Source organism: Oreochromis aureus, linkage group 3 (assembly GCF_013358895.1).
Source record: "Oreochromis aureus strain Israel breed Guangdong linkage group 3, ZZ_aureus, whole genome shotgun sequence".
Lineage (NCBI taxonomy): Eukaryota > Metazoa > Chordata > Actinopteri > Cichliformes > Cichlidae > Oreochromis > Oreochromis aureus.
This window is the reverse complement of record NC_052944.1, coordinates 63,225,386-63,251,868: the sequence shown is the minus strand read 5'-3', so window position 1 is coordinate 63,251,868 and position 26,483 is coordinate 63,225,386. Positions and strand designations below refer to the sequence as shown.

The following is a 26,483-nucleotide window of genomic DNA, read 5'->3' as shown; positions in this document are numbered from 1 at the left end:
TCATCAGGAAGTTTCATTCCAGAGGTCTACGGAGAACAAGCCTGGACCTATTTTAAGATGTCGAGGTCTTTTCTCTCAGACGCCATCGACTGTTTTCGTAAAGCACTTGAGGTAAAGACTCGTGACATTGAGTGGAACGCCGGCTACGCCATCGCTCTCTTTTGCAGAGAACAGGTCAGTTTTATGATAAAAATGAAGAGTATTCGGATATTTCTCTAGACAGCACCAAATGATAAACTTAAGGCTCCTTCAGTGGCATTGGTTACTTCAGTGTCAGTATGATTTTTAGAAGTTTCAATGACTAATTGTTTTTATTTGAGTGAAATAAACTGTAGACTAACCAGTTTCTCATCTGCAGTGGTTTGCAGAAAACAAACAGGAAGATGAGGAATCCCAGGCCACCAAACAGCTTCGCTTTGCATTGGAAATCAACCCAAATAACGCTGCTCTGCAGTGCATGCTGGCTGTGAAGCTGGTGACCTATAAGAAATACGAAGAGGCTGACGGTTTGGTGAAGAAAGCACTAGAAAATGATCCTGATAACCCTCATGTCATTCGCCACTCAGGAAATTACTTACTTAATCAGGTAAGTCTGCAACCTTGGTCTTATAAATTCTTACTTCTGCTTACTGGGTCTTGGGCCCAGTAGCAGTAGACTAAACCAAAGTCAATAAATCCATCTATAGAGACTTCTCCTCAGTTGGCTTCCATTTTCTTTGTTAAAACTGTCTTACAATATTTACAGTATGTCAAGTTACCTGCAGTGTTTTACTTAGAAATGAATTCATTGTTAACAACTTGGTGACAGTGGGGAGAAGAGACCACCAACAGAAAACCGTCCTTTGTGCCACTGCCTTCTGGTTTTACATATAAAAAACGCAGTAACTGAAGGCACATTCAACATCCACTTTAAGGCATCCTCAACCATAAAAGCCCTTATAGAGTATCATCAACAGCAGCCAGGTCAACAAGGTTTGGTGTTACCTAATCTTGGAAACTTGAGAGGTTTTAGATTGCCTCTGAGACCGCTGAACATGCTGGTTGGCTTCAGAATTTGAGCTTCCTTTTTTTTCCCTATTTAATAATCCTTGACTCTCTTTTTATATACCGAAAACAGCTTGAATGTTTTCGCTCTCCTCAATCCTTTTGACTGATTCAGGAATAGGAACAACCAACCATGAAAAGGTGGACTGAGTTGTTTAACTGCCTCAATAACCTCATGCCCAGTGATGGACAAATTGTTCCCCTCGTCCCCGGACTCTGTTTCCTGTACTGAAGGTGTGTCAGTTGAATTAAGGAGCTCCTCAAAGTATTACTTCCACCACCCAACAATATCCTCAGTTGAAGCCAGCAGTGCTCTACTACACTATACACAGTGCAGGTAGGGCACTGCTTTCCATTTTGAGTAGTCTGATGGGCAGGGTGGGACTCAATTAAAAAAATTAATCTAACTAATTAGAGGTTTTGTGCTTAATTAATCTTGATTAATCACATTTAATCACACAGGAAAATGTGCCCCAAATTTAAAGAGTTTTAGTGAGCTGGGGTCTATCACACAAGGCAAGACCCCAGGTGCAGGCTGTGTAAAGATGCCCCAGAACAACACGTTCTCACTCCTTAAGCGTAATATTTTACGCTAGTTGACAAATCGTCAACATTTTATGCTTTTGGGTACCCTACACGTTCCTGAATGACGACATCGGAAAAATGACAAACCATGAGAACCATTTGGACTCAATCTACACCTTTTCGTTCATTTTCTTAAAATTGCTTTCAAAAACACTATTTCATGTCATTTCTGTGATGGTTAAGGTTAGGAATAGGGTTAGGGTTAAGTATAAGGTTACGTTTAGGGCTGGAATACATGGCTGGACCGTCTATTACCAACGGTACCGTCATTCCATTGAAATTCATCCATAACCCGCCGCGTACCATCAGAACGCGGCAGGTCACCTCTCACGTTCCTCACGAACGCCGCGGGACGTGACAAAACGTCGGTATGCTACGCACAGCAGGGTGCAAGATGCTAGCAGGCAAGGCATACATGGAACGCCATAACCAAGTGTCCAGCATAGTGTACAGGAACATCTGTGCTGAATATGCCCTGGAAGTCTCGATATCAAATGGGAGACATCCCCTAGGGTGGTGGAGAATGACCGAGCTAAGAACCTGTGGGACTTCCAGACAGACAAAACAGTGGTGGTTAAGCAACCGGACATAGTGGTGGTAAAGAAACAGAAGAAGACGGCCGTAGTGATCGATGTAGCGGTTCCGAATGACAGCAATATTAGGAAGAAGGAACACGAGAAGCTGGAGAAATACCAAGGGCTCAGAGAAGAGCTCGTGAAGATGTGGAGGGTGAAGGTAACAGTGGCCCCAGTGTTAATCGGAGCACTAGGTGCAGTGACTCCCAAGCTAGGCGAGTGGCTCCAGCAGATCCCAGAAACAACATCGGAGATCTCTGTCCAGAAGAGCGCAGTCCTAGGAACAGCTAAGATACTGTGCAGGACCCTCAAGCTCCCAGGCCTCTGGTAGAGGACCCGAGCTGCATTTTGCACCATCTGTAAACCTCTAAAACCTTTCTTTGGTAGCCCAGAAAGGAGAGCGTTACAATAATCGATACATGAAGACACAAATGCATGGAGATGGACCTCTGCAGTGTTGCTTGATAAATGATGTCTGATTTTGGGTATGTTCCTTAAATGATAAAAGGCAGTCTTTGTTGTCTCTTTTACATGGGACTCGAAGGAGAGCATGTAGAACCACACGCCCAAGTTTTTAACCTTGACATAGTCATCAATTTTCAAGATGAAATTTCGGGACAAGTATGGCTTTGGAACAAAGATTCTAAAGGACAAGGTGGAGTTATTGGACTGTAGCAAGTTTAACAAGTTCATTTATACCAGTGACATCACATCACCCCACCAACAAACGCCTCAGTGGCTTCAAGCGTAGGCTTAGCCTCTCTCCTTATATATTTGTATCTGACTGGTGTTTTTAAATCTGTTCCAGAATCGACTGGATGAGGCTATTGATGTGCTTAAGCGAAGGTGGAGAAGGGGTGATCAATTACCTTCCTTCACCTACCAGCTGGCTCTGTGCTACAAGCAGAAGAAAATTGCTGAAGAGCGCCGCGGGCCCTGCAGCAACACAGGTACACAGAAATATACCGCATGTTATCCTTTAATCAACACAACTCAAATCACCCTTTAATGCTCCACAGAAGAGGTGTGTAAGTGGAGGCGTTGCTGTATCAGTCACCTTGAAGACGCTGTGGACATGAAACCATCCTTTGTCCGGGCGTGGGCTGAACTGGCACCGTTGTACGCAGAGGAAGGGGATATGAGCAGGTACTTGTCTAAACAAAGATGCACGATTTCCTCCTTTCTTTCCTCTGGCTGTAAATTCCTCATCATCTCGTTGTTTCTCAGGGCTGAGGAGACTTTCAAGCACTGCTTGGAGAAGTTACCAGAGTTGAAGGAGAAAAGGGTTTGTCAGATTATCCATCAGCACTACGGTGACTTTCTTCATTATCACAAAGAAAATGAGGCTCAAGCCATCGCTCACTATACCAAGGTAAGTTTCTAGGTGCCAGACTCTGATTGGTCCTCACTGACGAAAAAATGTATGAAAGTGTAAATTATACCAAAGTGAGGCAGCTGCATGTGTTAGACATAGAACTTAATGTTCCATGGTTCATCTAAGGATGGACCGACACAAAATACAGTATTGATATTAGTGCGATGCTGACCTAAATTACTGGACCGGATATTGGGTAGAAATTAAAAATGTAGCCCAATCCATTAAATATCACAAAAGCACCTCACAAAACTTGTGACATGGTGTAACCCAGGTGGTCCCCTTATCGTGTTGGAGCAGTTTGCGTCACGTGATAGACCAGCTGTTGTGTACAAGACCTGTCGGTGGTCTGGAGTCACTTCACACTGAAAGCATTTGGAGCCTCGTTACGTGCTGACAAACCAGGTGTCCAATCAAGCTATCCCAGAAAAATAAAGCAAGTGTGTAAGTTAATCTCTGAATGCTTGCAATGCATTCCTACATTAAGCTTATCAACCGATATATGAAGCTGGGACATCTGTCATTGCTAAGTCAATGGATAGACTCGAGTTTTACTTTGAAAAGAACTGTGTTGCAGGCTAAACAGTTCTGTGGTTCGAAAGAAAAACAACAACAACAAAACAATGAAAACACTTTTTTTCATACATGTTAAGTTTTGTATAGAAATTGCACAAAATTAAATCTCAGGTAAATGTGATAGAAACAGCTCACACTGACATCCATCTTGATAAAAGATGAGAGTCATGAAGCCATGTTTGCATTGATTTGTACTGCTTTCCACTCTGGATGTCTGTTTCTGTTCAGCTTTAAGTATAAAAGGGTCCATTCTACAACCTCTTTTTCTTCTTAATTTGTTGAATATAAACGTTATTTTGTGCTGATATTGTACTTCTTTTTTTCAGAACCAAAGAGTTGTTGAAATCTACATAAAATTGCATTTTATATTACTTTTCAATATTACTTTAAATACTTGAAGGGTCTACTAAAAGTTTAAGTAAAAAAGATCAGTATTGCTGAACTGAAGTATTTTGGGTGCAGTGTTTTTTTGCATCCAAGTATAATAGAATAGCTTTACTGTTTTGTCTTTTAAAACTTGAGTAGCGACTTGTGCAAAGTTCGCAGCAAATATTAAAAAAACAACTTTCTTGATTATAAAATAGACAATATCGGATTCATATCGGTTTCAGCAGATTTTCAAATTTATGATATCGGTATCAGACTTAAAAAACAGGTATCGTGCCATCTCTAGTTTCAACCCAAGAAGAACAATGAAAGAAGAAAAACTAACAGGCCTTGTTTGGAGGGTGGAGGTGTCGGGGCAGTAATGTGAAGCATTTCACCGCTCACATCTACCACATGACCTTGGTATGGATGGATTTATCTTAATGATAGTTTTCTGCTGTTTTCTCTCTGCAGGGGCTGCTGATACCACTGAAAAAATATGAGTGGAGACAGTGTGCTCAGGTGAGCACTAGAGACATAACAAAGATTACGTGTTATATAAACTCAATGTTTTTACTAACTCATGGGGTGTGAGCAAAACCTCATATCAAAGCTCGCTTGATTTAAATGTTTTGTTCAATACCACCTACTTGTGCTCCTGAGGACTGTTTTCAACTTCAACTTGAAAACTACTGGTGGCTGCCAGTTGTTCTGTCTTTCACTAGGTCATGTGAGGAGATGTGGCATCAGTCCCACTTTGGATGGTGCACCTGTCATTTCTAAAAATCTTGTAAAATTGTAAAACATCTTTTTAAAAAAAAAAAATTAAAGCATAAAGGCTGTAATGTTTTCTCCCACTAAAAACGTTGCATCCAGATGAACAGAATCTACTTCTTTGGAACAGAAATTTATATTTCATTGTACCTTTATTTTTCCTGTAGAAACTGAAGCAGATCGCTGAGAGACGTCTGGCAAAGAATCGGGGTGATGGTGAAGCTCTCGCTCTGCTGGGTCAGGTGGCCAAAGCTGAGGGCGACAACAAGAAAGCTGCTGAGTTTTATGAAGAAGCTCTGAACTATGACAAGGACAATGAAGAGTACCTGTCTGCTCTGTGCGAGCTGCAGGGATCATCCTCTGATTAAGTCCAGAGTGCCTCACTTCAGTTGTGCTTGACAGCTTCTTTGTATGTAGTAAAAGATACTGCATATGTACATTTTTTGTTTAGTTTATATATCTTGGAGAAAAAATATTAAATGTTGCACAATTTTTAAGAGAACAGTATTCAAAAACACAAAATGACAGGTTCTGATATCACATAACTAACTCTTACAATCTTACAAGGAGCCAAAAAGTATTTGTGATCTTGTTTAGAGAGTGATACACTCAGAGAGAGCAGGATGGAATTAATCTTTTACAATATGTGTTTTATCTCTTACCTTTAAAATACTAAAATGAGTTATTTAATTGCATATTAGGTTAATCGATATCACCAAGGCACTGAGATGATGCACTTGTGAATGCTTGTCGGTCCCTCTGTGTAGTACCGCGCCTCTCGCCTTATGGCAGCTGTGATAAACCCTGAGCTGGAAAAGCAGAGGATGGAGGGACATTAGTACACATTTGAATTAGTATTTCTTTCTTCTTTTGCAGTTTCATGTGATCAGTGCTTAAATAAAGGTTGTTGTATATATGCTTTAATTCATGTAATGTAATTGCTTTGTCTTGGTCCTTTAATAAAATTCTTGCTCAGTTGCTCTTGTTTTAAGATATTTTCCCTTAAAGTGAGAAAGAAGTAGAGACATTTTGAGTTTATTTGGCATAATTTCTGATGAATTCTCACTTCATTAAATACAAGACGTTGGAAATAATGATGTAGAAATACTTAGTGAAATACTTAGTTTATGCATATTACTCCCTCACACAGTTTTCCTCCTACTGATTAAAAAATGGCAGTAATCGGTATTTTCCCATGGTGCAACTTTGATATGTTTATATGATCACAGAACAAATTTCTGTGGAGTTTTGGATGATGTGTGGAGCTGTAAAGTGCTGCTGCTCCTTTTTGAACATGAAAGTTATTTGTAGTTGTGGTTGCTCGTTTTCCTTTTGTTTTGCTTTGTTTATTTGTCTCTTTGAATTCTATGTTGTTGTACTTTTTTAACATGTTCAAAATAAAGATTCAATCAATCAATCAATCAAAAGTTGTGGATTCACCTGTGATTTTTCAGCTATAGATTTAATTAAAAACATGTCAGTATAACAGACAGTGAGTTGTCTGTGTGAACCTTATAACTGATGTTAGATTTAAAGAATTTAAAATAAAGTTCATGATATCTAAAACATGATCAGCTGGTGCTCATTCAGTGTGCTGTTAGGGGCGGGTTGAACTTCTTCAACATTTCTACTTTAGACTATTCATATTATCTTTTGATTGTTTTTCTGCTCTTCAGTTTGAGCTGAACCACTTTGACCCTGTTGCTGTGTCCATGTATCATCTGGAGAAATTTGTAGTTGGCACAGATTTCCATTCAAAGTCCTGACTGCCAAACTTTTATCCGTGCCTGGTTTTTATCCGGAGGAAAAGTGTTACCAACTGTTCCTACCGTCCTCTGTCAGCATGACTCCTTCACTTTCAGTCAGCGGTTAGCCACTTTCAGTGTGATAAGACAGGAAAGAAAATAAAATGGAAGAAGCTAAATATGGAGTGAAACATTTGTGGTTCTGTTACACCAAACAAAGAATTTCCTCTTTAAGAAGACTTAACGTGTTATGAAGAGAATCAAGGTGAACTCCATATAATGCAGCTGCTGACTGTTTACTGACCAACAGGAAATGTGCCTCACTTCACTTGTGCTTGCCTTCACCTCTATATGCAGTAAAAGATAATGCACATGTTATTTTTATTTTTTTGGTTAAATATCTTGGATTTCTTTTTGGTTAAAATATCAAGTGTTGCACAGTTTTTAATAAAACTGTATTTAAAAAACAAAAACGACATGTTCTGATATCACACAGGTAGAACTGGGCACATCAGGGGGTAAAAACAGCTGGTGATAATTTACTGTTAAAGTTCAAGAGGATGCACATAAGAAAAAGGAACGTTAGGAGAACTCAAATTAAAGTTTAAGTGTAGAAATTAATAGACAACACTTTCTTTTTGTATTCTAAACATGTTTTTGCTGTAGAATATAATTAATGTTGATTAATTTATGAGAATAAGAGAATAAAATGTCCACATTTCAACTACAGCCAGGAGGTGGCAGCACATCTCCTTTATCCTCACTTTCTACTACATGTACCACTGCTCTTATCTCAGTCTACAAGGACTGGAGTGATTATAATGTAGAGGACAGAGTGTGTACAGTAACACAGCCATAAAGATAAATGGAGCGACTTGTTCTGCAAGTCTTTTATATGTCAGCCCTTCATAACTCCTGTTGACTGCAGGCTATTTACCAATAAAAGTAAAGATATTAGGCATAAAAACACACAGAAAACTGCAACACATCATTATTGTGCTATTGTACACAAACAGGAATCCATATACAACACTGAACACAAGCAAGAACAACATTCTAATAACCACAAAATTACTGAGACTTTTACTTTTCACTCACAGCTGTAAAGTAACTCTACACAATGCTCCTCTTTCTCTTTTTGTTTTTCTGTGCTGATATCATTATACACTAACAAAACAATGGCTACGCATAATACTTGTACTTGTATTCAGAAGTTTTATTTTTCTCTTTGTGTCACTCTTCAAACACTGTGAAAACTAAAGAAAACACAAAAGTTAACAACGTGTGGACATGTTAGTGTCAGTGTCAGGCCACAGCAATGGTTTCTGCTCAAGCAGCATTAACCCCGCCCCCTGGGTGGACGTTGAGGGTTCTCAGGAGGGGCCATGCTGACACCCGCTGCTCTCTGGTACAAAGCCCCTCCTGTGTTCTAAATGCACTCAGAACAACACCAACCAGCAACACCACATATGAGTGGGTGGAGAGAGGTATAGGGTATAGTTCTCTGTTCGCCATTGGGGTGGGGCTGCTGGTTGACCTCATGTCTGGGGCTCTCCTCAGCTCTTTCCAGGAGGGTGGTGTGGCTGCCCCTCCGGTCGTCCTCCTTGGGCTCTCGTGCTCTGTGGGCCTCTGGATCTCCTCCATGCCTGCTTCATGCCCCTGGTGGGCAGGGCTATGACTCCACACACCTACAATCAGACACTTACATGGAGAAACCTTATAAATACTCTCTCACACACAGGTGTACAAGCAGATACTCACAGACACACACATTGGTTGGCTGCTGCCTCTAAAACTTATCATGCGTTGTCGGTTTTGTGTGCTACTCAGTGAGATTTAGTATTTATTATTTTCTCTTACCTGTGCTTATGTTGTTTGTTGCTGTAGTTTTCCTGCTGTGCTCTTTTCTTTTTGCTTGTTTGTTTTTTCAGCAGTGGATGAAGCAGATTTTTAGTGTCTTTTCTCTCTATCTCTCATCCTTCTGTTGTTCTTTCTCTCTCCTTCTGTTTACTTTACTGCCAACTTTTCTTTTCTTCTTATTTCTCTTTCCCATCCCAACTCCAGTCCGTTCTGACTGTAATAACCTGAAATAAAAATAAACAATAAAGCTGAGTGGCTCACTATAGCAAAAGGTCCACTTGAGGAAAAAAGGAGAAAAAAACCCTCTAACTTTGATTGTTGAGGCTGATTCAATGCATTTATGAACACAGCAGCAGGGCCAGGAATCCAAAATAAATTAAATAATTCATTAAATGTATAATTAATTAATTAATTAATTAAATGTCTATGCAATTAATTATAACTGGAAATAAATAATTTATTGCATGTTTTCAATAAAATGAATCAGCATTTAATTGTTTATCTATTTATTTCATTAATTAATTACAATTTCAATTAATTATGTTTTATTTAATTCAATCATTTTGGAACTCCGGGACCCCCTTTTTTTTACCTTTCCTAAAACTATTTTCACTTGAGTAAGAAGTTGAATCCATACTTTAGCTTTTACTTAACATTAATATTGTACTTCTACTGAACTACAGAATGTCTGTACTTTTGCCAACCCTGTTAGTGGTATATCTGTGTTATTTGTGGTGGTTTTCAGAAACCATAAAGTTGCTATGAAGCTAATGTGGACTCACGCCATGTTACAAGAAACAGCCCCTCTCTTCATCAGTGTACACACCGATGAAGATGAATAAGCGATTATGTGCCAACCAATCAGTGAGAAACCCTGAACTCAGATCAGTTATTTACAGACCAATGGCTGATCAGTGATCTTTGGAGACTCTCAGCTGAGATGCAGAAGCGAAACTTAACGTCCCCTCGTGCTGCTTTCAAAGACCCCTCCTGAGGTCAGGTGAAATAGAAAGCCCAGCCTTCTCTTCGGAAGGCTTTCCTGTCTCAAATATGCACGTCTCGTCTCCTAACATAGTTTATATGTATGGCCATTAAATTGACGAGAGGAGAGGATGGGCGACCAGAGACATGAGCAGATGAATTCTCCCTTTCACCTGTTTCCAGTGGTGCCATGAAAGCACCACGAGAAAAGGTGGGGATGTGTGTGGTTTGTGTAACTGAGTCATCAGTTTGCTGAGTCTGAGGAGGAGAAGGTATCTTTTTGCTCCAACATGAGGTAAGTCTGCCAAATCTCTGATTATTAATCGATCATGAGTAATGATAAATATTTAAAAGAGAAAAACAAAAATATGTTTTTATAATGAGCTGCTCATTGGTTTCATTTTAGAAATGTTAATGTTTGATTAGCTGATACTGTATACGACATCACTGTTTTTACAACCACATGTACAGTTGAGTTATTGCACATAGGATTGCTATAAATAGTGGTGGTCCATAGAGGAAGTGGGAAGTGGGGGGCTGTGTTATCGGTGCATGAGTGAGTTCAGGGTGGTTATCGCTTTGGGGAAGAAACTGTTTTTGAGTCTGTGGGTTTTTGTGCTGATGCACCTGTAGCGCTTCCCTGAGGGAAGCAGGCTGAACATGTTGAAGCCAGGGTGGGAGCTGTCCTTGATAATGTTTGCTGCTCTGCTGAGGCAGCGGGAGGAATAAATGTCCATCAGGGAGGGGAGAGGGCAGCCGATGATCTTTTGTGCTGTCTTGCCCACACTCTGAAGCCTCACTCTATCTGCCTTGGTGCAGCTGCCGTACCATACCGTGATGCAGTAGGTTAGCAGGCTCTTAATGGACGAGCGGTAGAAGGTCAGCAGCAGGTTGGAGTTCAGCTTGTACTTCCTGAGGACTCTCAGGAAGTACAGCCGCTGTTGGGCCTTCTTGATGACCGCTGAGATGTTTTCCGTCCAGGAGATGTCAGCAGAGATGAGGACACCAAGGAACCGGAAAGTGTGGACCCTCTCCACACACTCCCCGTTGATGTAAAGGGGGGCCAAGTCGGTGCTGTGTCTCCTGAAGTCAACAATGAGCTCTTTGGTTTTCTTGGTGTTCAGTGCCAGGTTGTTTTCTGAACACCATGCTGCCAGCTTCAGGACTTCCTCTCTGTAGTCTGCCTCGTCTCCCTTTGAGATGAGTCCGACTACCGTGGTGTCATCAGCAAACTTGATGATGAGAGTGTTGTTGTGGGTCGGACTGCAGTCGTGGGTGTAGAGAGAATACAGGAGGAGGCTCAGCACACAGCCCTGTGGGGAGCCGGTGCTCAGTGTGCGAGTGGAGGAGAGATGAGGAGAGTCTCACACTCTGTGGCCGGTTTGTGAGGAAATCCTTTATCCAGGCACATGTGAGAGGAGGGAGGCCAAGAGTGACCAGTTTGGTGATGAGGATGTCCGGGATGATTGTATTAAAGGCTGAGCTGTAGTCCACAAAGAGCATTTGGACGTAGCTCTGCCGCTGCTCTAGGTGACTCAGCACAGCGTGGAGGGCTGTGGCGATGGCGTCTTCTGTGGATCTGTTTGCGCGGTATGCAAACTGGTGGGGGTCGAATTCTGGGGGGAGGTAATCCTTGATGTGCTGAAGGACTAGTCTCTCAAAGCATTTCATGATTACCGGTGTGGGGGCCACAGGGCGGTAATCATTCAGGCTGGAGATGGGAGACTTCTTCGGCACTGGGATGATTGTGGCTGATTTTAGACAGGATGGGATGGCTGCCTGATCCAGTGAGAGGAGCTGGGAGGTCTGACATGTGCTGGTCATAGAAACAGGATCCTCAGGTGTGTCAGAGCACTGAGTGAGCCTGACACACCAGTCCAGGTTTGATGCTCTCACTCTGATGGTCCTCACAGCTTTTTCTTTTTGACTCTCTTACAGTGAAGATAGCAGTGCTCTGCTCAGCAGGCTGCAGCAGTTGCAGTGTCACTTCACCTGGGATCTGAAGAAGGACGTGGACCCGAAAATACTGATCACCCGACTAAAGACTGACATAGATTTTCATCGGAGTCAGTGTGAGGGAGGGAGTTGCTTCTACAGCCTCTTGGCTTATTGCAGGTACAGTTTCTGGAGCTGTCTGATGAAAGAAAAGCTAAAGTGGATTTATTCTGATCATTCAAATCTCAACACTTTTATTTCTGGGACTCTGCTACAGAAGAGAAGAGCTAACATTAGCCAGAAGAAAGTTTTTTCCACTGAAGTCCGTCTGACCAAAGGGAAATTTTACTGTCAAAGGAAACTGTGGTCAGCATCAGCAGGATTTATACTAGAATGATAGAGATATTGTTTTGTTTTCAGGATCAGATCCAACCCTGAGCTGTGTTTCTTCTGGATAATGTTACCTACCAGCAGCGTTCCTGCTGCTAACACTGACTAATTTTAAATGATTTCATGTAAAAGGTTATGTCTGGAGTAGATTTGTCTGCATGACTGTGAGCCATCACCAGATTCATGCGGCATAACAAAGCTACAGCTAGCAGAGAAAACTTTAGCTTGTTTTATATTTAGCTCATTATTTCTACTTTAATAAAAACATAGAATATGAAGAGAAAAATTATTGGAGTTTTGGACTAGAGTTTCTCATTGTTTATGAAGCTGGCACTATCTTAAAAATTAACCTGCCTCCTGAAGCTTGTTTTGACTCTTGTTGTTTTGACTCTGGTGGAAATGCAGTAATTATCTAACCCTGGAGTCAAGAACCTCAGGTAAAAACCTTAATGAATCATCAACAAGTGTTTCTTGAACTCTCAAGTAATTTTCTTGTCAGGTGTTGTAAATGCCTCATAGTTAAATACCAGATGTGGAACATCTGTTGATGACCTGTTGGTCCTCAGATATCTTCAGGATCAACGAGAGGAAGCGCTGACACTTTTAAACCAATCAGAGGAGACTATCAGGGAGAGTTACGGTGATGAGAGTGAGAGGAGGCTGATTGTGACGTATGGAGACATGGCCTGGCTGAAATACCATGATGGAGACTTTGCACAGTCACAAAGCTACTGTCAGAGAGTCGAGGACATACTGGTATGTACACCAATCAGATCAAACCTTATGATCACTGCTGTTGAACCTCTGACGCTTCCTTCTCCGTCTGCAGGTGAAGTATCCCACTGGTTCATCAGCAAGTCTCCTTCCAGAGGTGTACGGAGAACAAGGCTGGGCCTATTTTAAGGTGTCATGGTCTTCTCTCTCCAAAGCCATCGAGTGTTTTCGTAAAGCACTTGAGGTACAAACTCGTGACACCGAGTGGAACGCCGGCTACGCCATCGCCCTCTTTTGTAGAGAACAGGTCAGTTTTATGATAAGAATGAAGAGTGCATTAGCTTATATGGGTATATTCCTTAAGACAGCACCAAATGATCAGAGAAAACTTTAGGGCTCTGTCAGTGGCGACAGAAACTGTAAACTAATCAGTTTGTCGTCTGCAGTGGTTTTTTGAAAATTTACAGGAAGGGGAGGAATCCCAGGCCACCGAACAGCTTCGCCTTGCGTTGCAGATCAACCCAAATAACGCTGCTCTGCAGTGTATGCTTGCCGTGAAGCTGGTGGCCTATAAGAAATATCAAGAGGCTGATCGTCTGGTGGAGATGGCTCTAGAAAATGATCCTGACAACCCTCATGTCATCCGCCACTCAGGAAATTACTTTCGTAATAGGGTAAGTCTGCAGCCTTGGCTTTATAAATTCTTACTTCTGCTTACTGGGTCTTTGGCTTAGTAACAGCAGACCAAACAAAAGTGAAGAAATCCATCTGTAGAGACTCATTCTCAGTTTTTGAAGGAGGATTTTGAATTCAATTCTGGATTTAACAGGAAGCCAGTGAAGGGAAGCCCAAACAGGAGAAATATGCTCTCTCTTTCTAGTCCCTGTCAGTACTCTTGCTGCAGCATTTTGGATTATCTGAAGGCTTTTCAGGGAGTTTTTAGGACATCCTGATAATATTTTTTTTAATTAAAGTTTTTTATTAAGATAAGATAAGATAAGATAAGATAAGATAAGATGGCCTTTATTAGTCCCACAGGTGGGAAATTTGTTTTGTTACAGCAAAAGTGCAAAGTTATGTAGCAGAAATTAGAAAACACTGGAATGCAATAAAATACAATAAAATAAAATAAAATACTATATACAATAGAATAAAATAGAATAGAATAATATATACAATAGAATAAAATAGAAATACAAATACTATATACAACTGAGTAGGAAAATACAAAAACACAACTTCGTCAGAAGAAGAATTGCACGTATAGCAGTCTTATTGCACATGTGTGGGTTTGTGTGTTTGATCAGCTGCAAAAGTCTTTATTGTAGAGTCTGACAGCAGTGGGGAGGAAAGACCTGCGAAATCTCTCCGTCCCACACCGTGGGTGCCGCAGTCTCCCACTGAAGGAGCTGCTCAGTGCTGTCACAGTCTCATGCATGGGGTGGGAGATGTTGTCCAACAGGGATAACAGCTTAGCCACCATTCTCCTGTCACTCACCACCTCCACTGGGTCCAGAGGGCATCCTAGAACAGAGCTGGCCCTTCGGATCAGCCTGTTCAGTCTCTTCCTGTCCCCAGCAGAGATGCTGCCCCCCCAGCAGACCACACCATAAAAGATGGCTGAGGCCACCACAGAGTCATAGAAGGTCTTCAGGAGTGGGCCCTCCACTCCAAACGACCTGAGTCTCTCCGCAGCAGGTACAGCCTGCTCTGCCCTTTCCTGTAGAGGGCGTCTGAGTTATGAGTCCAGTCCAGTTTGTTGTTCAGATGAACACCAAGGTACCTGTAGCTGTCCACAGCCTCGATGTCCATACCTTGGATGTTCAGTGGTTGCAGTGGAGGATGCTTGTGCCTGCGGAAGTCTACCACCAGCTCCTTGGTTTTACTGGCGTTGATCTGGAGGTAGTTCAGCTGGCACCAGTCCACAAAGTCCTGAGTCAGTCCTCTGTACTCCTTGTCGTCCCCATCAGTGATGAGGCCGACTACTGCAGAGTCATCAGAGAACTTCTGCAGGAAGCACTGGGTGGAGTTGTGGGAGAAGTCTGCAGTGTAGATGGTGAAGAGGAACGGAGCCAGAACCGTTCCCTGTGGGGCCCCGTGACTGCAGGCGACCCTGTCCGACACACAGCCCTGAGTCCTCACATACTGTGGTCGGTCGGTGAGGTAGTCCAGAATCCAGGTAGTGAGGTGATGGTCCACTCCAGAGTTCTCCAGCTTGTCCTTCAGAACCGAGGGAAGAATAGTGTTGAAGGCACTGGAGAAATCAAAGAACGTGATTCTCACAGTGCTCCCAGCGGTCTCCAGGTGAGCGAGGGAACGATGTAGGAGGTGAATGACGGCATCATCCACTCCAATGCCTGGCTGGTAGGCAAACTGAAGTGGGTCCAGTGATGATGAGCTCACAAGGCGCCGAAGCTGAGCCAGGACCAGCCGCCCAGGGTCTTCATCAGGTGGGATGTCAGAGCCACCGGCCTGTAGCTGTTGAGGTCCTTGGGGCGTGAAGTCTTTGGCACTGGAACAACACAGGAAGTTTTCCAGAGCTGTGGGACTCTTCCCAGCCTCAGGCTCAGGTTGAAGAGGTGCTCCATCACACCACACAGTTGGTCCGCGCAGGACCTGACGACCCTCGAGCTGATGCCATCTGGACCCGCTGCCTTCTTGGCTTTAATCCTCCTCAGTTCCCTCCGAACCTGGGTGGTTGAGAGAGACAGGCTGGAGCCTTGTGTTGAGTGTGTATTGGATGCTGTTGTTGGGGTGGGAGGAGTGAGCAGGGTGAATAGAGGAGGTGTGAAGTGTCTGAGGTGTCAGAGGTGGAACAGCAGCAGTGGGGGTGAGTGAGTCTGCAGCCGATGTTGGAGACTGCCTCATGGCTGAATCAAATCTGTTGAAGAAATGATTCAGTTCATTTGCCCACCTCACATCCCTCCCAGGCAGAGAGTTCTGATGTTTGTGGCCTGAGATCGTTCTGAGGCCTCTCCAGACTTCACCAACGTTATTTTGCTGAAGCTGGTTCTCCATCTTCTGCCTGTAGCTGTCCTTCCCATTCCTTATCAGTCCCCTCAGCTCTCTCTGCACCCTTTTCAACTCCTCTTTGTCTCTGGATTTGAAGGCCCTCCTCTTCTGCTTGAGGACAGCTTTAATTTCTGAAGTAATCCAGGGTTTGTTGTTGGAGAAACACCGTACAGTCCTGGTAGGTACGGTGTTATCCACACAGAAATTAATATAGTCAGTAATGCATGTAGTAAGGCTGTCGATGTCCTCTCCGTGGTCGTCACAGATCACCTCCCACACAGTGGACTCAAAACAATCCTTAAGAGCCTCCTCGCTCTCCTCCAACCATCTCTGCACTGTGCGGGTGGCTGGTGGCTCCCTGCGCACTAAGGGCTCATACACAGGGACAAGGTGCACCAGGTTGTGATCAGATCTACCTAGGGGAGGGAGAGGTGATGAACTGTATGCCTCTTCAGCATTGGCATACAGTAAGTCCAGTGTTTTATTTATTTATTTATTTATTTATTATTTTAAACAATTAAGAAAACCATAACATAACAACCCAAAACAACAAAAAACACACTCAGTGAAGAAAACAAATAAATACATTGTCAGGAGATTTCCTGTATTGCAACTCAGGTCAGAATAAAAACGCTCAGACAGGTTAACGTGTACACAGGTGAGCCTGAGGGAGACTCGCACCCTGCAGCAAAAAGAAAGAGTCTTTATTCAGAGAGCACATACAGGAAGAGAGAAAATAGAACTGCAGGCACAGAGTGTAACTTCCCCATTTAGGAGTCTGCACAGAGTGTGACTTCCCCATTTAAGCTTAATACTGAAGGAGCAAACACATTTAGATAAAGAAACGTACTTTTAAGCATAACATAATAAAAATCCTAGAATCCTAAAATTCTCTTAACATACATAAATAAAATAAATAAATAAATAAACTGTTGCACACACAGTTAATTCTTAATTCATACTGTATCTCATCTTGTCTTCATGTTGTAGGCCCATATAAACAAAAAAAACTCTCCCATTGTTCTGTTAGAGTCTCTGTCTTACTGCTCAGTCTTCCCAGCATTTTCTCACATGCGGCATTTTCAGTCATTTTCTCCTTCCACTTTTTTAGTGTTGGAGTCCGAGGGTCTTTCCAAAGTGTTAAAATGAGACGAACACACGTCACAATCCCAGTGTTTAACACTCTAAAGCCTGCTTTGTCTAACTTTGGCACCTCGCCTCTGTCCCCCAATAGGCACAGTCTTGGTGATCTAGGTAATTTAAGTTTCACCCAACCCTCCATATATTTTAAAACATTTTGGGAGACCAGTGGACATTCCCATAAAGCATGTGCTAACGTACCTTTTCCTTCTTGGCACTTCCAGCACAGGTCATCTTTACTGATTCCCATTTTATAAAGTCTCGTTGGTGTATAAAAGTACCTATAGAGAATTTTATATTGAATACATTTGCCTCTAGCTTCCCTGATGTAAAACCCATTTTCAGAAACAATTGAATCCCATGTTCCCTCATCGAAGGAACAATCCAGATCTTTTTCCCAAGCCCTTTTAAGACTTTTACATATGTTGTTTTTAACCCAATGACATAAATGATACCATGTTGATGCCTTTGCATTTAAGGGTGGAAGTACAAGAAATTCTCTATGACATTTTTCTCCTGAGACAATTTTATTTAATCTTTCAGACAGTCTCTCATTTGTAAATATCGCCAAAAATGGCCGGGTCCTTCCAAATTAAACTTTATTGTCAAATCATTGAAGGACATAAACATGTTATCTTCATATAAATCACTTATTAATCTTATGCCTTTTTTATGCCACTGTGGCCAATAAATTGTTTGTTTACCTATTTTTATTTTTGGGTTGTGCCACAGGGGTGCATATTTGTGAAAGTATGGGGAGAGATTACAGCTCTTGTGGACCTCTTGCCACACCATTTTTGAAAACTTTAAAATAGGGTTATCTACTCTATTCCCTGTATTGTCCGGTTTTTGAGCCAACACCTCAATAAGAGTGAATGGAAAAACCAGTTCACGTTCCATTAGAACCCAGTTTAGGTCCGAATTTATTGCTGCCCAGTGTTTACACAGCTTGAACATCTCAAATGAGATGCTGTACTGTTTTATGTTGGGTAGGGATAAACCTCCTTCTTTTCTCAGTTGGTACAGTCTGCCAAGATTAATCCGCGGTCTACCACCATCCCAACGAAAGTGTTTTATCATATTATCATATCTTGAGAAAATTTGAGGTGAAATACAAATTGGTATCATTCCAATGAAATAATTGAACAGAGAGGCGAATGCCAACTTTATCGTATTTACTTTGCCCCATAATGTCAAATGCAACTTACCCCATTTCTCCAAATTAGTTTTAATCCTAGTTAGTAGTTTTCCTACATTATCATTCATAATCTCATCGACATTCGGATTAAGTGTTATTCCTAAGTATTTCATCCCTTTTTCTAACACATTGAAATTAAAAGGTGATAATGAATTAGCAATACATGTTTGAGATAGGGCAGCACGGTGGTTAGCACTGTTGCCGCACAGCAAGAAGGTCTTGAGTTCAATTCCAACATCAGGCTGGGGTCTTTCTGTGTGGAGTTTGCATGTTCTCCCCGTGTTTGCGTGGGTTCCCTCCGGGTACTCCGGCTTCCTCCCACCGTCCAAAGACATGCAGTTTGAGGGGATAGGTGAATTGGATAATCCAAATTACCACTAGGCGTGAATGGTTGTCTGTCCCTGTGTGTTGGCCCTGCGACAGACTGGCGACCCTGAAAAGGATAAGCGGAAGCGAATGGATGGATGTTTGACATATTGGCATTGCCTCCGACTTATGCCAGTTAATTTTGTAGCCTGATATCTTAGAGAATTCACCAATAACATTTAGCAATTTTGTTATAGAATTAGTAGGGTCTTCCTGACACACCACCAAAATATCGTCTGCATATAAAAATAATTTATGTTCTCTCCCCCATCCGTTCACACCCACGATACTTGAATCTTCCCTAATTTTAATAGCCAGGGGTTCCAAAAAGATAGAGAACAAGAGTGGGCTAAGACTACAACCCTGACGGGTAGACCTGGAAATATATAAAAAAAAAGGGAACATCTGTCCATTGGTGAGAACAGAGGCTTTGGGCCTCTGTAGAGTGTCTTAACCCATCTACAAAAATTATCACCAATTCCAGTGCGGTAAATAAAAAACTCCATTCAACCCTGTCAAAAGCTTTCTGTCCATCAAGCGAAATTATTACTACCGGTTTCAGGTTATTTTTATTGGCCCACATAAGATGTAATAATCTCCTCATATTATCAGCTGATGATCAATGCTTAATAAACCCCACTTGGTCTTTGTGAACAATCCGTGGCAACACCGTCTCCAATCTTGCTACCAAGATCTTTGACAGTATTTTACAATCCACATTTATTAAACTAATAGGTCTAAAATTGGTTGGGTCAGTTAAATCTTTATCATCTTTTGACAAGAGAGTTATAATAGCTTGATTGAAACTTTCAGGAAGCGTTCCATATTGGAACGCTTCCTGAAATACTTTAGTTAAAAATGGGGCAAGTATCTCTGTAAACTCTGTAAACCGATAATATTCGGCTGTAAAGCCATCTACACCCGGTGAATCCTGATAATAATTTATTACTTCCAGCCTGGAAGTAATGCAGTTTTTCAGTGTCACTCTGAAACAGGATATTTCTCATTTTAGAGATATTGAGCAAATATCTATGAAAAGACATACTCTGGTCAAAAAAGATTCCTCACAATGTTACTGGAGGCCAAGGTAATGACATCCAGAGTAAGAATCTGGTTAGAATTATATTTCTAAGAATTTTAGGACCAAGTAAAATAACCTCATTTTTATCTTACATTAGAAGCGGGAAGTTAAGAGGTCATCAAGAGCTTTATATCTTTCTTTTTTTTTTGCCTGTCCCTTGGTTCTTTAGCTGTCAGAATTGTTGTCTGAAGTTCAACAAGAGCTTTATATCTTTAAGACATTCCTGCCGTTAAATAATTGTTGTTTGTCATCTGGCTTCATGGATAGATAAAATGGTAAATGGCCTGTATTTGTATAGCGCTTTTCTAGTCCCTAAGGCACCCAATGCGCTTTACACATTCAGTCATCCACCCATTCACACACAGGTGATGGTAAGCTACAATGTAGCCACAGCTGCCCTGGGGCGCACTGACAGAGTCGAGGCTGCCGGACACTGGCACCACCGGGCTCTCTGACCACGACCAGTTGGCAACAGGTGAAGTGTCTTGCCCAAGGACAAACGACCAAGACTGTCGGAGCTGGGGCTCGGACCGACAACCTTCCGATTACAAGACGAACTGCCAACTCTTGAGCCACAATAAAGCTGTGTGTCATCAGCATAGCAGTGAAAATGTATATTATGTCTTCTAATGATACTGCCTAAGGGAAGCATGTATAGTGTAAACAGAATTGGTTCTAGCACTGAACCCTGTGGAACACCATAGTTAACCTAAATGTGTGAAGAGGACTCTCCATTTACATGAACAAATTCAAATTGGAGTCTATTGGAGAGATATGATACAAACCACTGCAGCGCAGTACCTGTAATACCTACAGCGTGCTCTAATCACTCTAAAAAAATATGGTCAACGGCGTTGAGGTCTAGCAGGACAAGCACAAAGATGAGTCCACTGTCAGAGGCTATAACAAGATCATTTGCACCAACAGGTTAATGATCTCTGAAATGACTGTAACCTCTGAGCTTGGAGTCTGGGTTTGTCTGGGGGATTTCCTATCTCCTATTTTTTGTTTCTTTCACTAATTGTTCCAGGACAAGGTTTTTTTTAAATTTTTTGTAGATTTTCGTATATTTATATAAGTTGCTGGTGTGCAGAGGAGAGAATTTCCTTTGAACATTCATCACTTTTCCAGTGTATTTACAGCTGTTAAGAGAGTTTGAACAATGTTTTTTTTTCTTTTATTTAACCTCAAATTGATCTGAATATTTGTATCTGATTAGTGGTTTAAAATGTGCTTCAGAATCGACTGGATGAGGCTATTGATATGTTTAAGCGAGGCCTGAGAAGGGATGATGAATCAGATTTCTTTCACCACCAGCTGGCTCTGTGCTACAAGCAGAAGAAAATTGCTGAGCAATTCCGCAGGCCCTTCAGCAACAGAGGTACACAGAAATATACTGCATGTTATCCTTAAATCAACACAACTCAAATCATCCTTTAATGATCCACAGAAGAGGTGCGTAAGTGGAGGCGTATTTGTATCAGTCACCTTGAAGATGCTGTAAAGATAAAACCGTCCTTTTTCCTGGCGTGGGCTGATCTGGCACTGCTGTATGCAGAGGCAGGGGATATGAGCAGGTACCCATCTAAACAAAGCAGCAGGGCTTCCTTCTTTCTTTCCTCTGGCTGTAAATTGCTCATCATCTCGTTATTTCTCAGGGCTGAGGAGATTTTCCAGCACTGCTTGGAGAACTTACCAGAGTTGGAGGAAATGCTTTGTCAGATTATCCATCAGCACTGCGGTGACTTTCATCTTTATCACAAAAGCAATGAGGCTCAAGCCATCGCTCACTATACCAAGGTAAGTTTCTAGGTGCCAGACTCTGATTGGTCCTATCTGAAGAAAAAATGAAGGTGACATTTAGCTGATTTTTCAGAGGGCAAATTATACCAAGATGAGGCAGCTTATGTTCAGTGTTAGACATGCAGCTGCCCTTTAATGTTTCATGTTTCAACCCAAGAATAACAATGAAAGACAAAAAACTAAAATGTTTAGTTGGAGGTGTCGGGGCTTTAATGTGAAACATGTTACCGCTCACATCTACCACATGAACTTAGTATGGATGGATTTATCTTCATGATAGTTTTCTGCTGTTTTCTCTCTGCAGGGGCTGCTGATACCACTGAAAAAATATAATTGGAAACTGTGTGTTAAGGTGAGCACTAGAGACATAACAAAGGTTACGTGTGATATAAACTCAGTGTTGTTACTAACTCATGGGGTGTGAGCAGAATGTTCTGAGGCTGAGTCTGTGAATATAAAACCTTGCTTGAATTAAATGTTTTGTTCAGTATCACCTACTTGTGCACCTGAGGACTGTTTTCAAATTTGTTTTCATTTTTGAAAAATACAGCAGTACTGTCTTTTACTACGTCTTGTTAGGATAGATGGCATCTGTCCCACCTCTTATTTTTTTCTGTCATTGAGCACAAACCACCTTGAGGCAACTAATGATCAGGAGAGTTGGGGAGTAGCTGCAGTCACAGCTTTGTAAGATGCTGTAAGATGCAATCACAGCATTTTACAATGCTGTGATTGCATCCATTCCCCATCGCTCTGTGAATTGTACGCATGGTCACTTATCAATGTTCAATGAACAGGTGAGACAAATGTTACCATCTATGTGCTAAAACCTACAAAGATGTGGATCCAACAGAGACTTACAATGCTTCTAGATGAGAATACTCTTAAAAGGGTTTTAGAGTTCACTTAGAAGGCTCGTCTAGCACAACATGAAAAGCCTAATACCAGGCAACAAAGGAAGTTTGACTTACTTGTTGTGAGTTGTAAACACCAGCAAAATATGGAGAGTGTCCTCAACCGGTGGATGAGTGAAGGATGCTGCACCGAGGATGTGGACAAGTGGGTGAAAAATGTGTCTGACAGACAGCTCACCCAAGTAAAGAGAAACATCCTTGCAAAAGGGTTGAACTTTGCTGTGACACCAAGACAAATCCCACTAGTGGAACTGATCACAGCCACAGAAACAGCAATTCGAAACAACAACATTACACATGTGGAAGCAGAGTAACTACAGACGAAAGTTTAGGGCCTGCCTCAGCAATACAAAGCCCCCAGCATCCAACATCAGCATGGAGGAGAGGAAGGCACTCAGATCACTTAGTGATGACAACAACATTATCATCCTTTCAGCAGATAAGGGTAGGTGCACAGTATTGCTGAACCAGAAAGAAAATTCTGTCACTGCTCAATGACAAAAAAATACTTTATGAGACCCAGGAAGTGGCTACAGGAAGAAGGTGATAGACTGTCTGAAGCAGTTAGAACAAGACAAGGCTATTGACTGGACCTCATACCACAGGCTGTACCCAGGAGAGTCTACACCAAGTCTGTATGATTTACCGAAAATACATAAACAGGGTGCACCTTTAAGACCGATTGTCTGCATGATCAACTCTGTCTCCTATAACATCTCCAAGTTTTTGGCTTTGATCCTCAGTATGCAGTTGTAAACACGGCATCCAGGACACCTTGGATTTTGTTGAGAAGGTGAGAGATGTCATTATGGGGGAGGATATGAAAAGTGGCAGGTTAGCCTTCTTAGATCGTGAGATTTCCATCAGTAATGGGGGACATCTAAAAGCTGACGTGTACCGTAAACCTACACATACGGATCAGTATATAAGGTTTGACTCTCATCATCCACTGGAGCACAAACTGGGTGTCATCAGGACGCTACAACACAGAGCGAACACCATCCCCACTGACACAGTGGCCAGGGAGGCAGAAGAACAGCACATCAAGAAGGCCCTGAGTAAATGTGGAAATTTGTCAAAGCTGGGAAGGCACCTAAAGAATATTTCAGGCATCACCCATTTTCATAATAATGATCAAGAAACTGACAGCCTGTTGTTTGTCAGTGGGCTGGTTTCAGTCATTATGCAAATGTACTGTTTATAAGATTTGGGAAAACCTGCAGTCAGCTAGACTGAAGAAGTCACTTGGATGAGTGACGAAACGTTTCTCCCACTGAAAACATTACATCAAGATGAACACACTCTACTTCTTTGGAACATAAATTAATATTTCATTGTTCCTCTATTTTTTCCTGCAGAAACTGAAGCAGATCGCTGAGAGACGTCTGGCAAAGAATCAGGGTGATGGTGAAGCTCTCGCTCTGCTGGGTCAGGTGGCCAGAGCTGAGGGCGACAGCAAGAAAGCTGCTGAGTTTTATGAAGAAGCTCTGAACTATGACAAAGACAATGCAGAGTACCTGTCTGCTCTGTGCGAGCTGCGCCTGGAGCTGCAGGGAACATCTGATTAAGTCCAGAGTGCCTCACTTCACTTGTGCTGCCAGCTTCTCTGTATGTAGTAAAAGATACTGCATATGTAATTTTTTGTTTAGTTTATATATCTTGGAGAAAAAATGTTAAGTGTTGCACAATTTTTAAGAGAACAGTATTCAAAAGCAAAAAAAAAAAAATGACATGTTCTGATATCACAGAGTTAGAACTGAGGACATCAGAGGGTAAAAACAGCTGGTGATAATTTACTGTCAAAGTTCAAGAGGAGACACATAAAAAACTAAACTTAATAATAAAAAGGAAACTTAGGAGAACTCAAATAAAAGTGAATAAAATATAAATTATAGAAAAAATCTCCACCTTTCAACTACCGCCAGAAGGTGGCAGCACATCTCCTTTATCCTCACCTTTCCTTTCTACTCATCTACTACATGCATCACTGCTCTTCACACTTCTACAAGGACTGGATTGATTATAATGTAGAGGACAAAGAATGTACAGTAACACAGTTATAAAGATAAATGGAACGACTTGTTCTGCAAGTATTTTAAATGTATCCCCTTCATAACTCCTGTTAACTGCATGCTATTTACCAATACAAGACATTAACTACATTAACATTAACTATTATATACAATACACATAAAAGTCATTGCTGTGTGCGCCTCTTGGACCACATGCAGAATAACATTACTTTCAGCTGTATCTGTAGCTCTGTATTCGTGCTAGTCCTGACACACCATGGTTGTGCTCTCAGTTAAACTCTGGTCATGAGACCATCAAACTGTACCTCAAACAGCACTTTATATTTTATGCCACTTTTATTTTTTTAATCACATATTTTAGGCAAGTTCCTAATAAATGCTACACTTTTTTATTATCTGTATTATTCAATACATTTTTAATCCTTTTCAAGAAATATTATGAACTAAAATTAACATGAATCTGTCACAGAAACATATAAACACCTTTATTGAACTGTCTCAGGGACAGTTACAGGTTGGCTTGATGGGCCACTGAACGCCAGGAGTGAGGAGAAGACGTAGTAAGAAAACAGACTGACCTTATGACAAAATCAGGTTTAAAACCCTTTTGTCCCCTAGAACTTTGACACCATTGTTAACTTTTTAACAGTCACTTAAGACAAATGTACAAAAGATAAAAGAATAGAAACATCTTTATTAAAACCATCACAGCAAAACATAAAAAGTCTGGACATCATCACCCCTCAAAACATGCAAACATACAGATGTTACAATCATTATAGCTTGATTCATGATACATTACATTGTGACACACAACTCTAAACTTACATATCATTTGATGCTCAGTTAAACTGTCAAATGCAAAAACACATGATTGTGGGATTTTTATAAAATATCTACATACATCATATAAATGCTGGCACTTTTAATTCGATATTTGTCAGGAGGGTTGTTGGGCAAATGTGGTTCGCAATGTCCTGACAAACAAACAAACCACTGACTAACAAAGAAGTGGAATAACAATGCAATGAAACATACACCACAAACCACTGATTTTGCTGTATTCAGGTCACTTCAGGGTTTTCTGTACTAAACGTGGTTTTCTTCTTACCGGGGTAAATCGTCATGGCAGCAACGCACTGGGGCCCAGTGCGTTGCTGCACTGGGCCCCGGTCCGGATGGGCCTGGGCCCCTTTCCTGGCGGGTTGCAGAGTATGGGGTGCCTACTGGGGTCAGCGGGGAGCTGGCCCCAGGAGGGGTCACTGCCCTCCCTTCCTTCCCTCCCCATCTCCAGCTGCCTCCTCTTCCCGCTCCACCACAATCACCCACACATGCAGGGCCTTGGGTGGTAGGGGTGTGTCACCAGGGTGCAGAGGAGACATCCCCCCCTCTGTCCCCTTCTGGCTGCCTCTGCCTCAATTTTATCCCACAACTTAGACATTCACATTACTCACACTCTCATTACACATACATATAGGATCTTGGGGTGGGCACGCTACACGGATTCCAAATTACCATCAGGGTGTACACCTCACCCCTGGCGTCGTTGCCCACCTCTCAATTTTAAATACACGTAGACATTGAGGGCTAGCAGGAGGGGCTATACGCTTACCTGCTGCTCTGGCAGGTAGCTCCATGCCCTCCTGGGTTTTAAATGCACCTTAGAACACAAATACATCAACACTACATAAGAGCGGGTGGAGGGAGGTTTGAGTCTTCCCACACCCCGTTCTCTGCGGCCTGCTGGAGCGGGGGGCTAGGAGGAGGAGTTGGCCGTCCGACTGGGGTCTGGAATGTGGGGCCTCCTGCTGCTGCGGAGTCGGGGCAGTCTGCTTCTCCCCACCGCAGGGAAAAGGGTAACATCACCTGGGTCTGGGCGCAGTTTCCCCTCCAGGGGCAAGGGTACCTAGACCCGGGCTTAGAGTACGCTTGGGGAGTGTGATTGTGTGTACAGCGTCTCTTTATGTCCGTCTCCACGTTGGGTGAGTGTTGAGTAATTGTATATGAGAGCATGAG

The 26,483-nt window shown here is 42.0% G+C and overlaps 1 protein-coding gene across 4 annotated transcripts; it reads left to right on the top strand.

The window, feature by feature from the left end:
* The first annotated feature begins 10,067 nt into the window (after positions 1-10,067).
* Positions 10,068-24,031, top strand: LOC120436320 (interferon-induced protein with tetratricopeptide repeats 1-like). 4 transcript variants are annotated; one of them, XM_039607147.1, is made up of 10 exons: positions 10,068-10,176; positions 11,820-11,996; positions 12,773-12,962; positions 13,036-13,227; positions 13,436-13,594; positions 20,957-21,098; positions 21,168-21,294; positions 21,376-21,517; positions 21,825-21,872; positions 23,793-24,031. In XM_039607147.1, the coding sequence occupies exons 1-10, from the start codon at positions 10,172-10,174 to the stop codon at positions 24,000-24,002; spliced, it is 1,392 nt and encodes a 463-aa protein (XP_039463081.1). In that variant the 5' UTR covers positions 10,068-10,171; the 3' UTR covers positions 24,003-24,031. The 4 variants fall into 4 exon arrangements, with proteins under 4 accessions (XP_039463081.1, XP_039463084.1, XP_039463077.1 ...); XM_039607150.1 differs by having other exon boundaries at positions 13,367-13,594; positions 21,035-21,098; XM_039607143.1 differs by having other exon boundaries at positions 13,367-13,594; positions 21,171-21,294.
* The last annotated feature ends 2,452 nt before the right edge of the window (positions 24,032-26,483 follow it).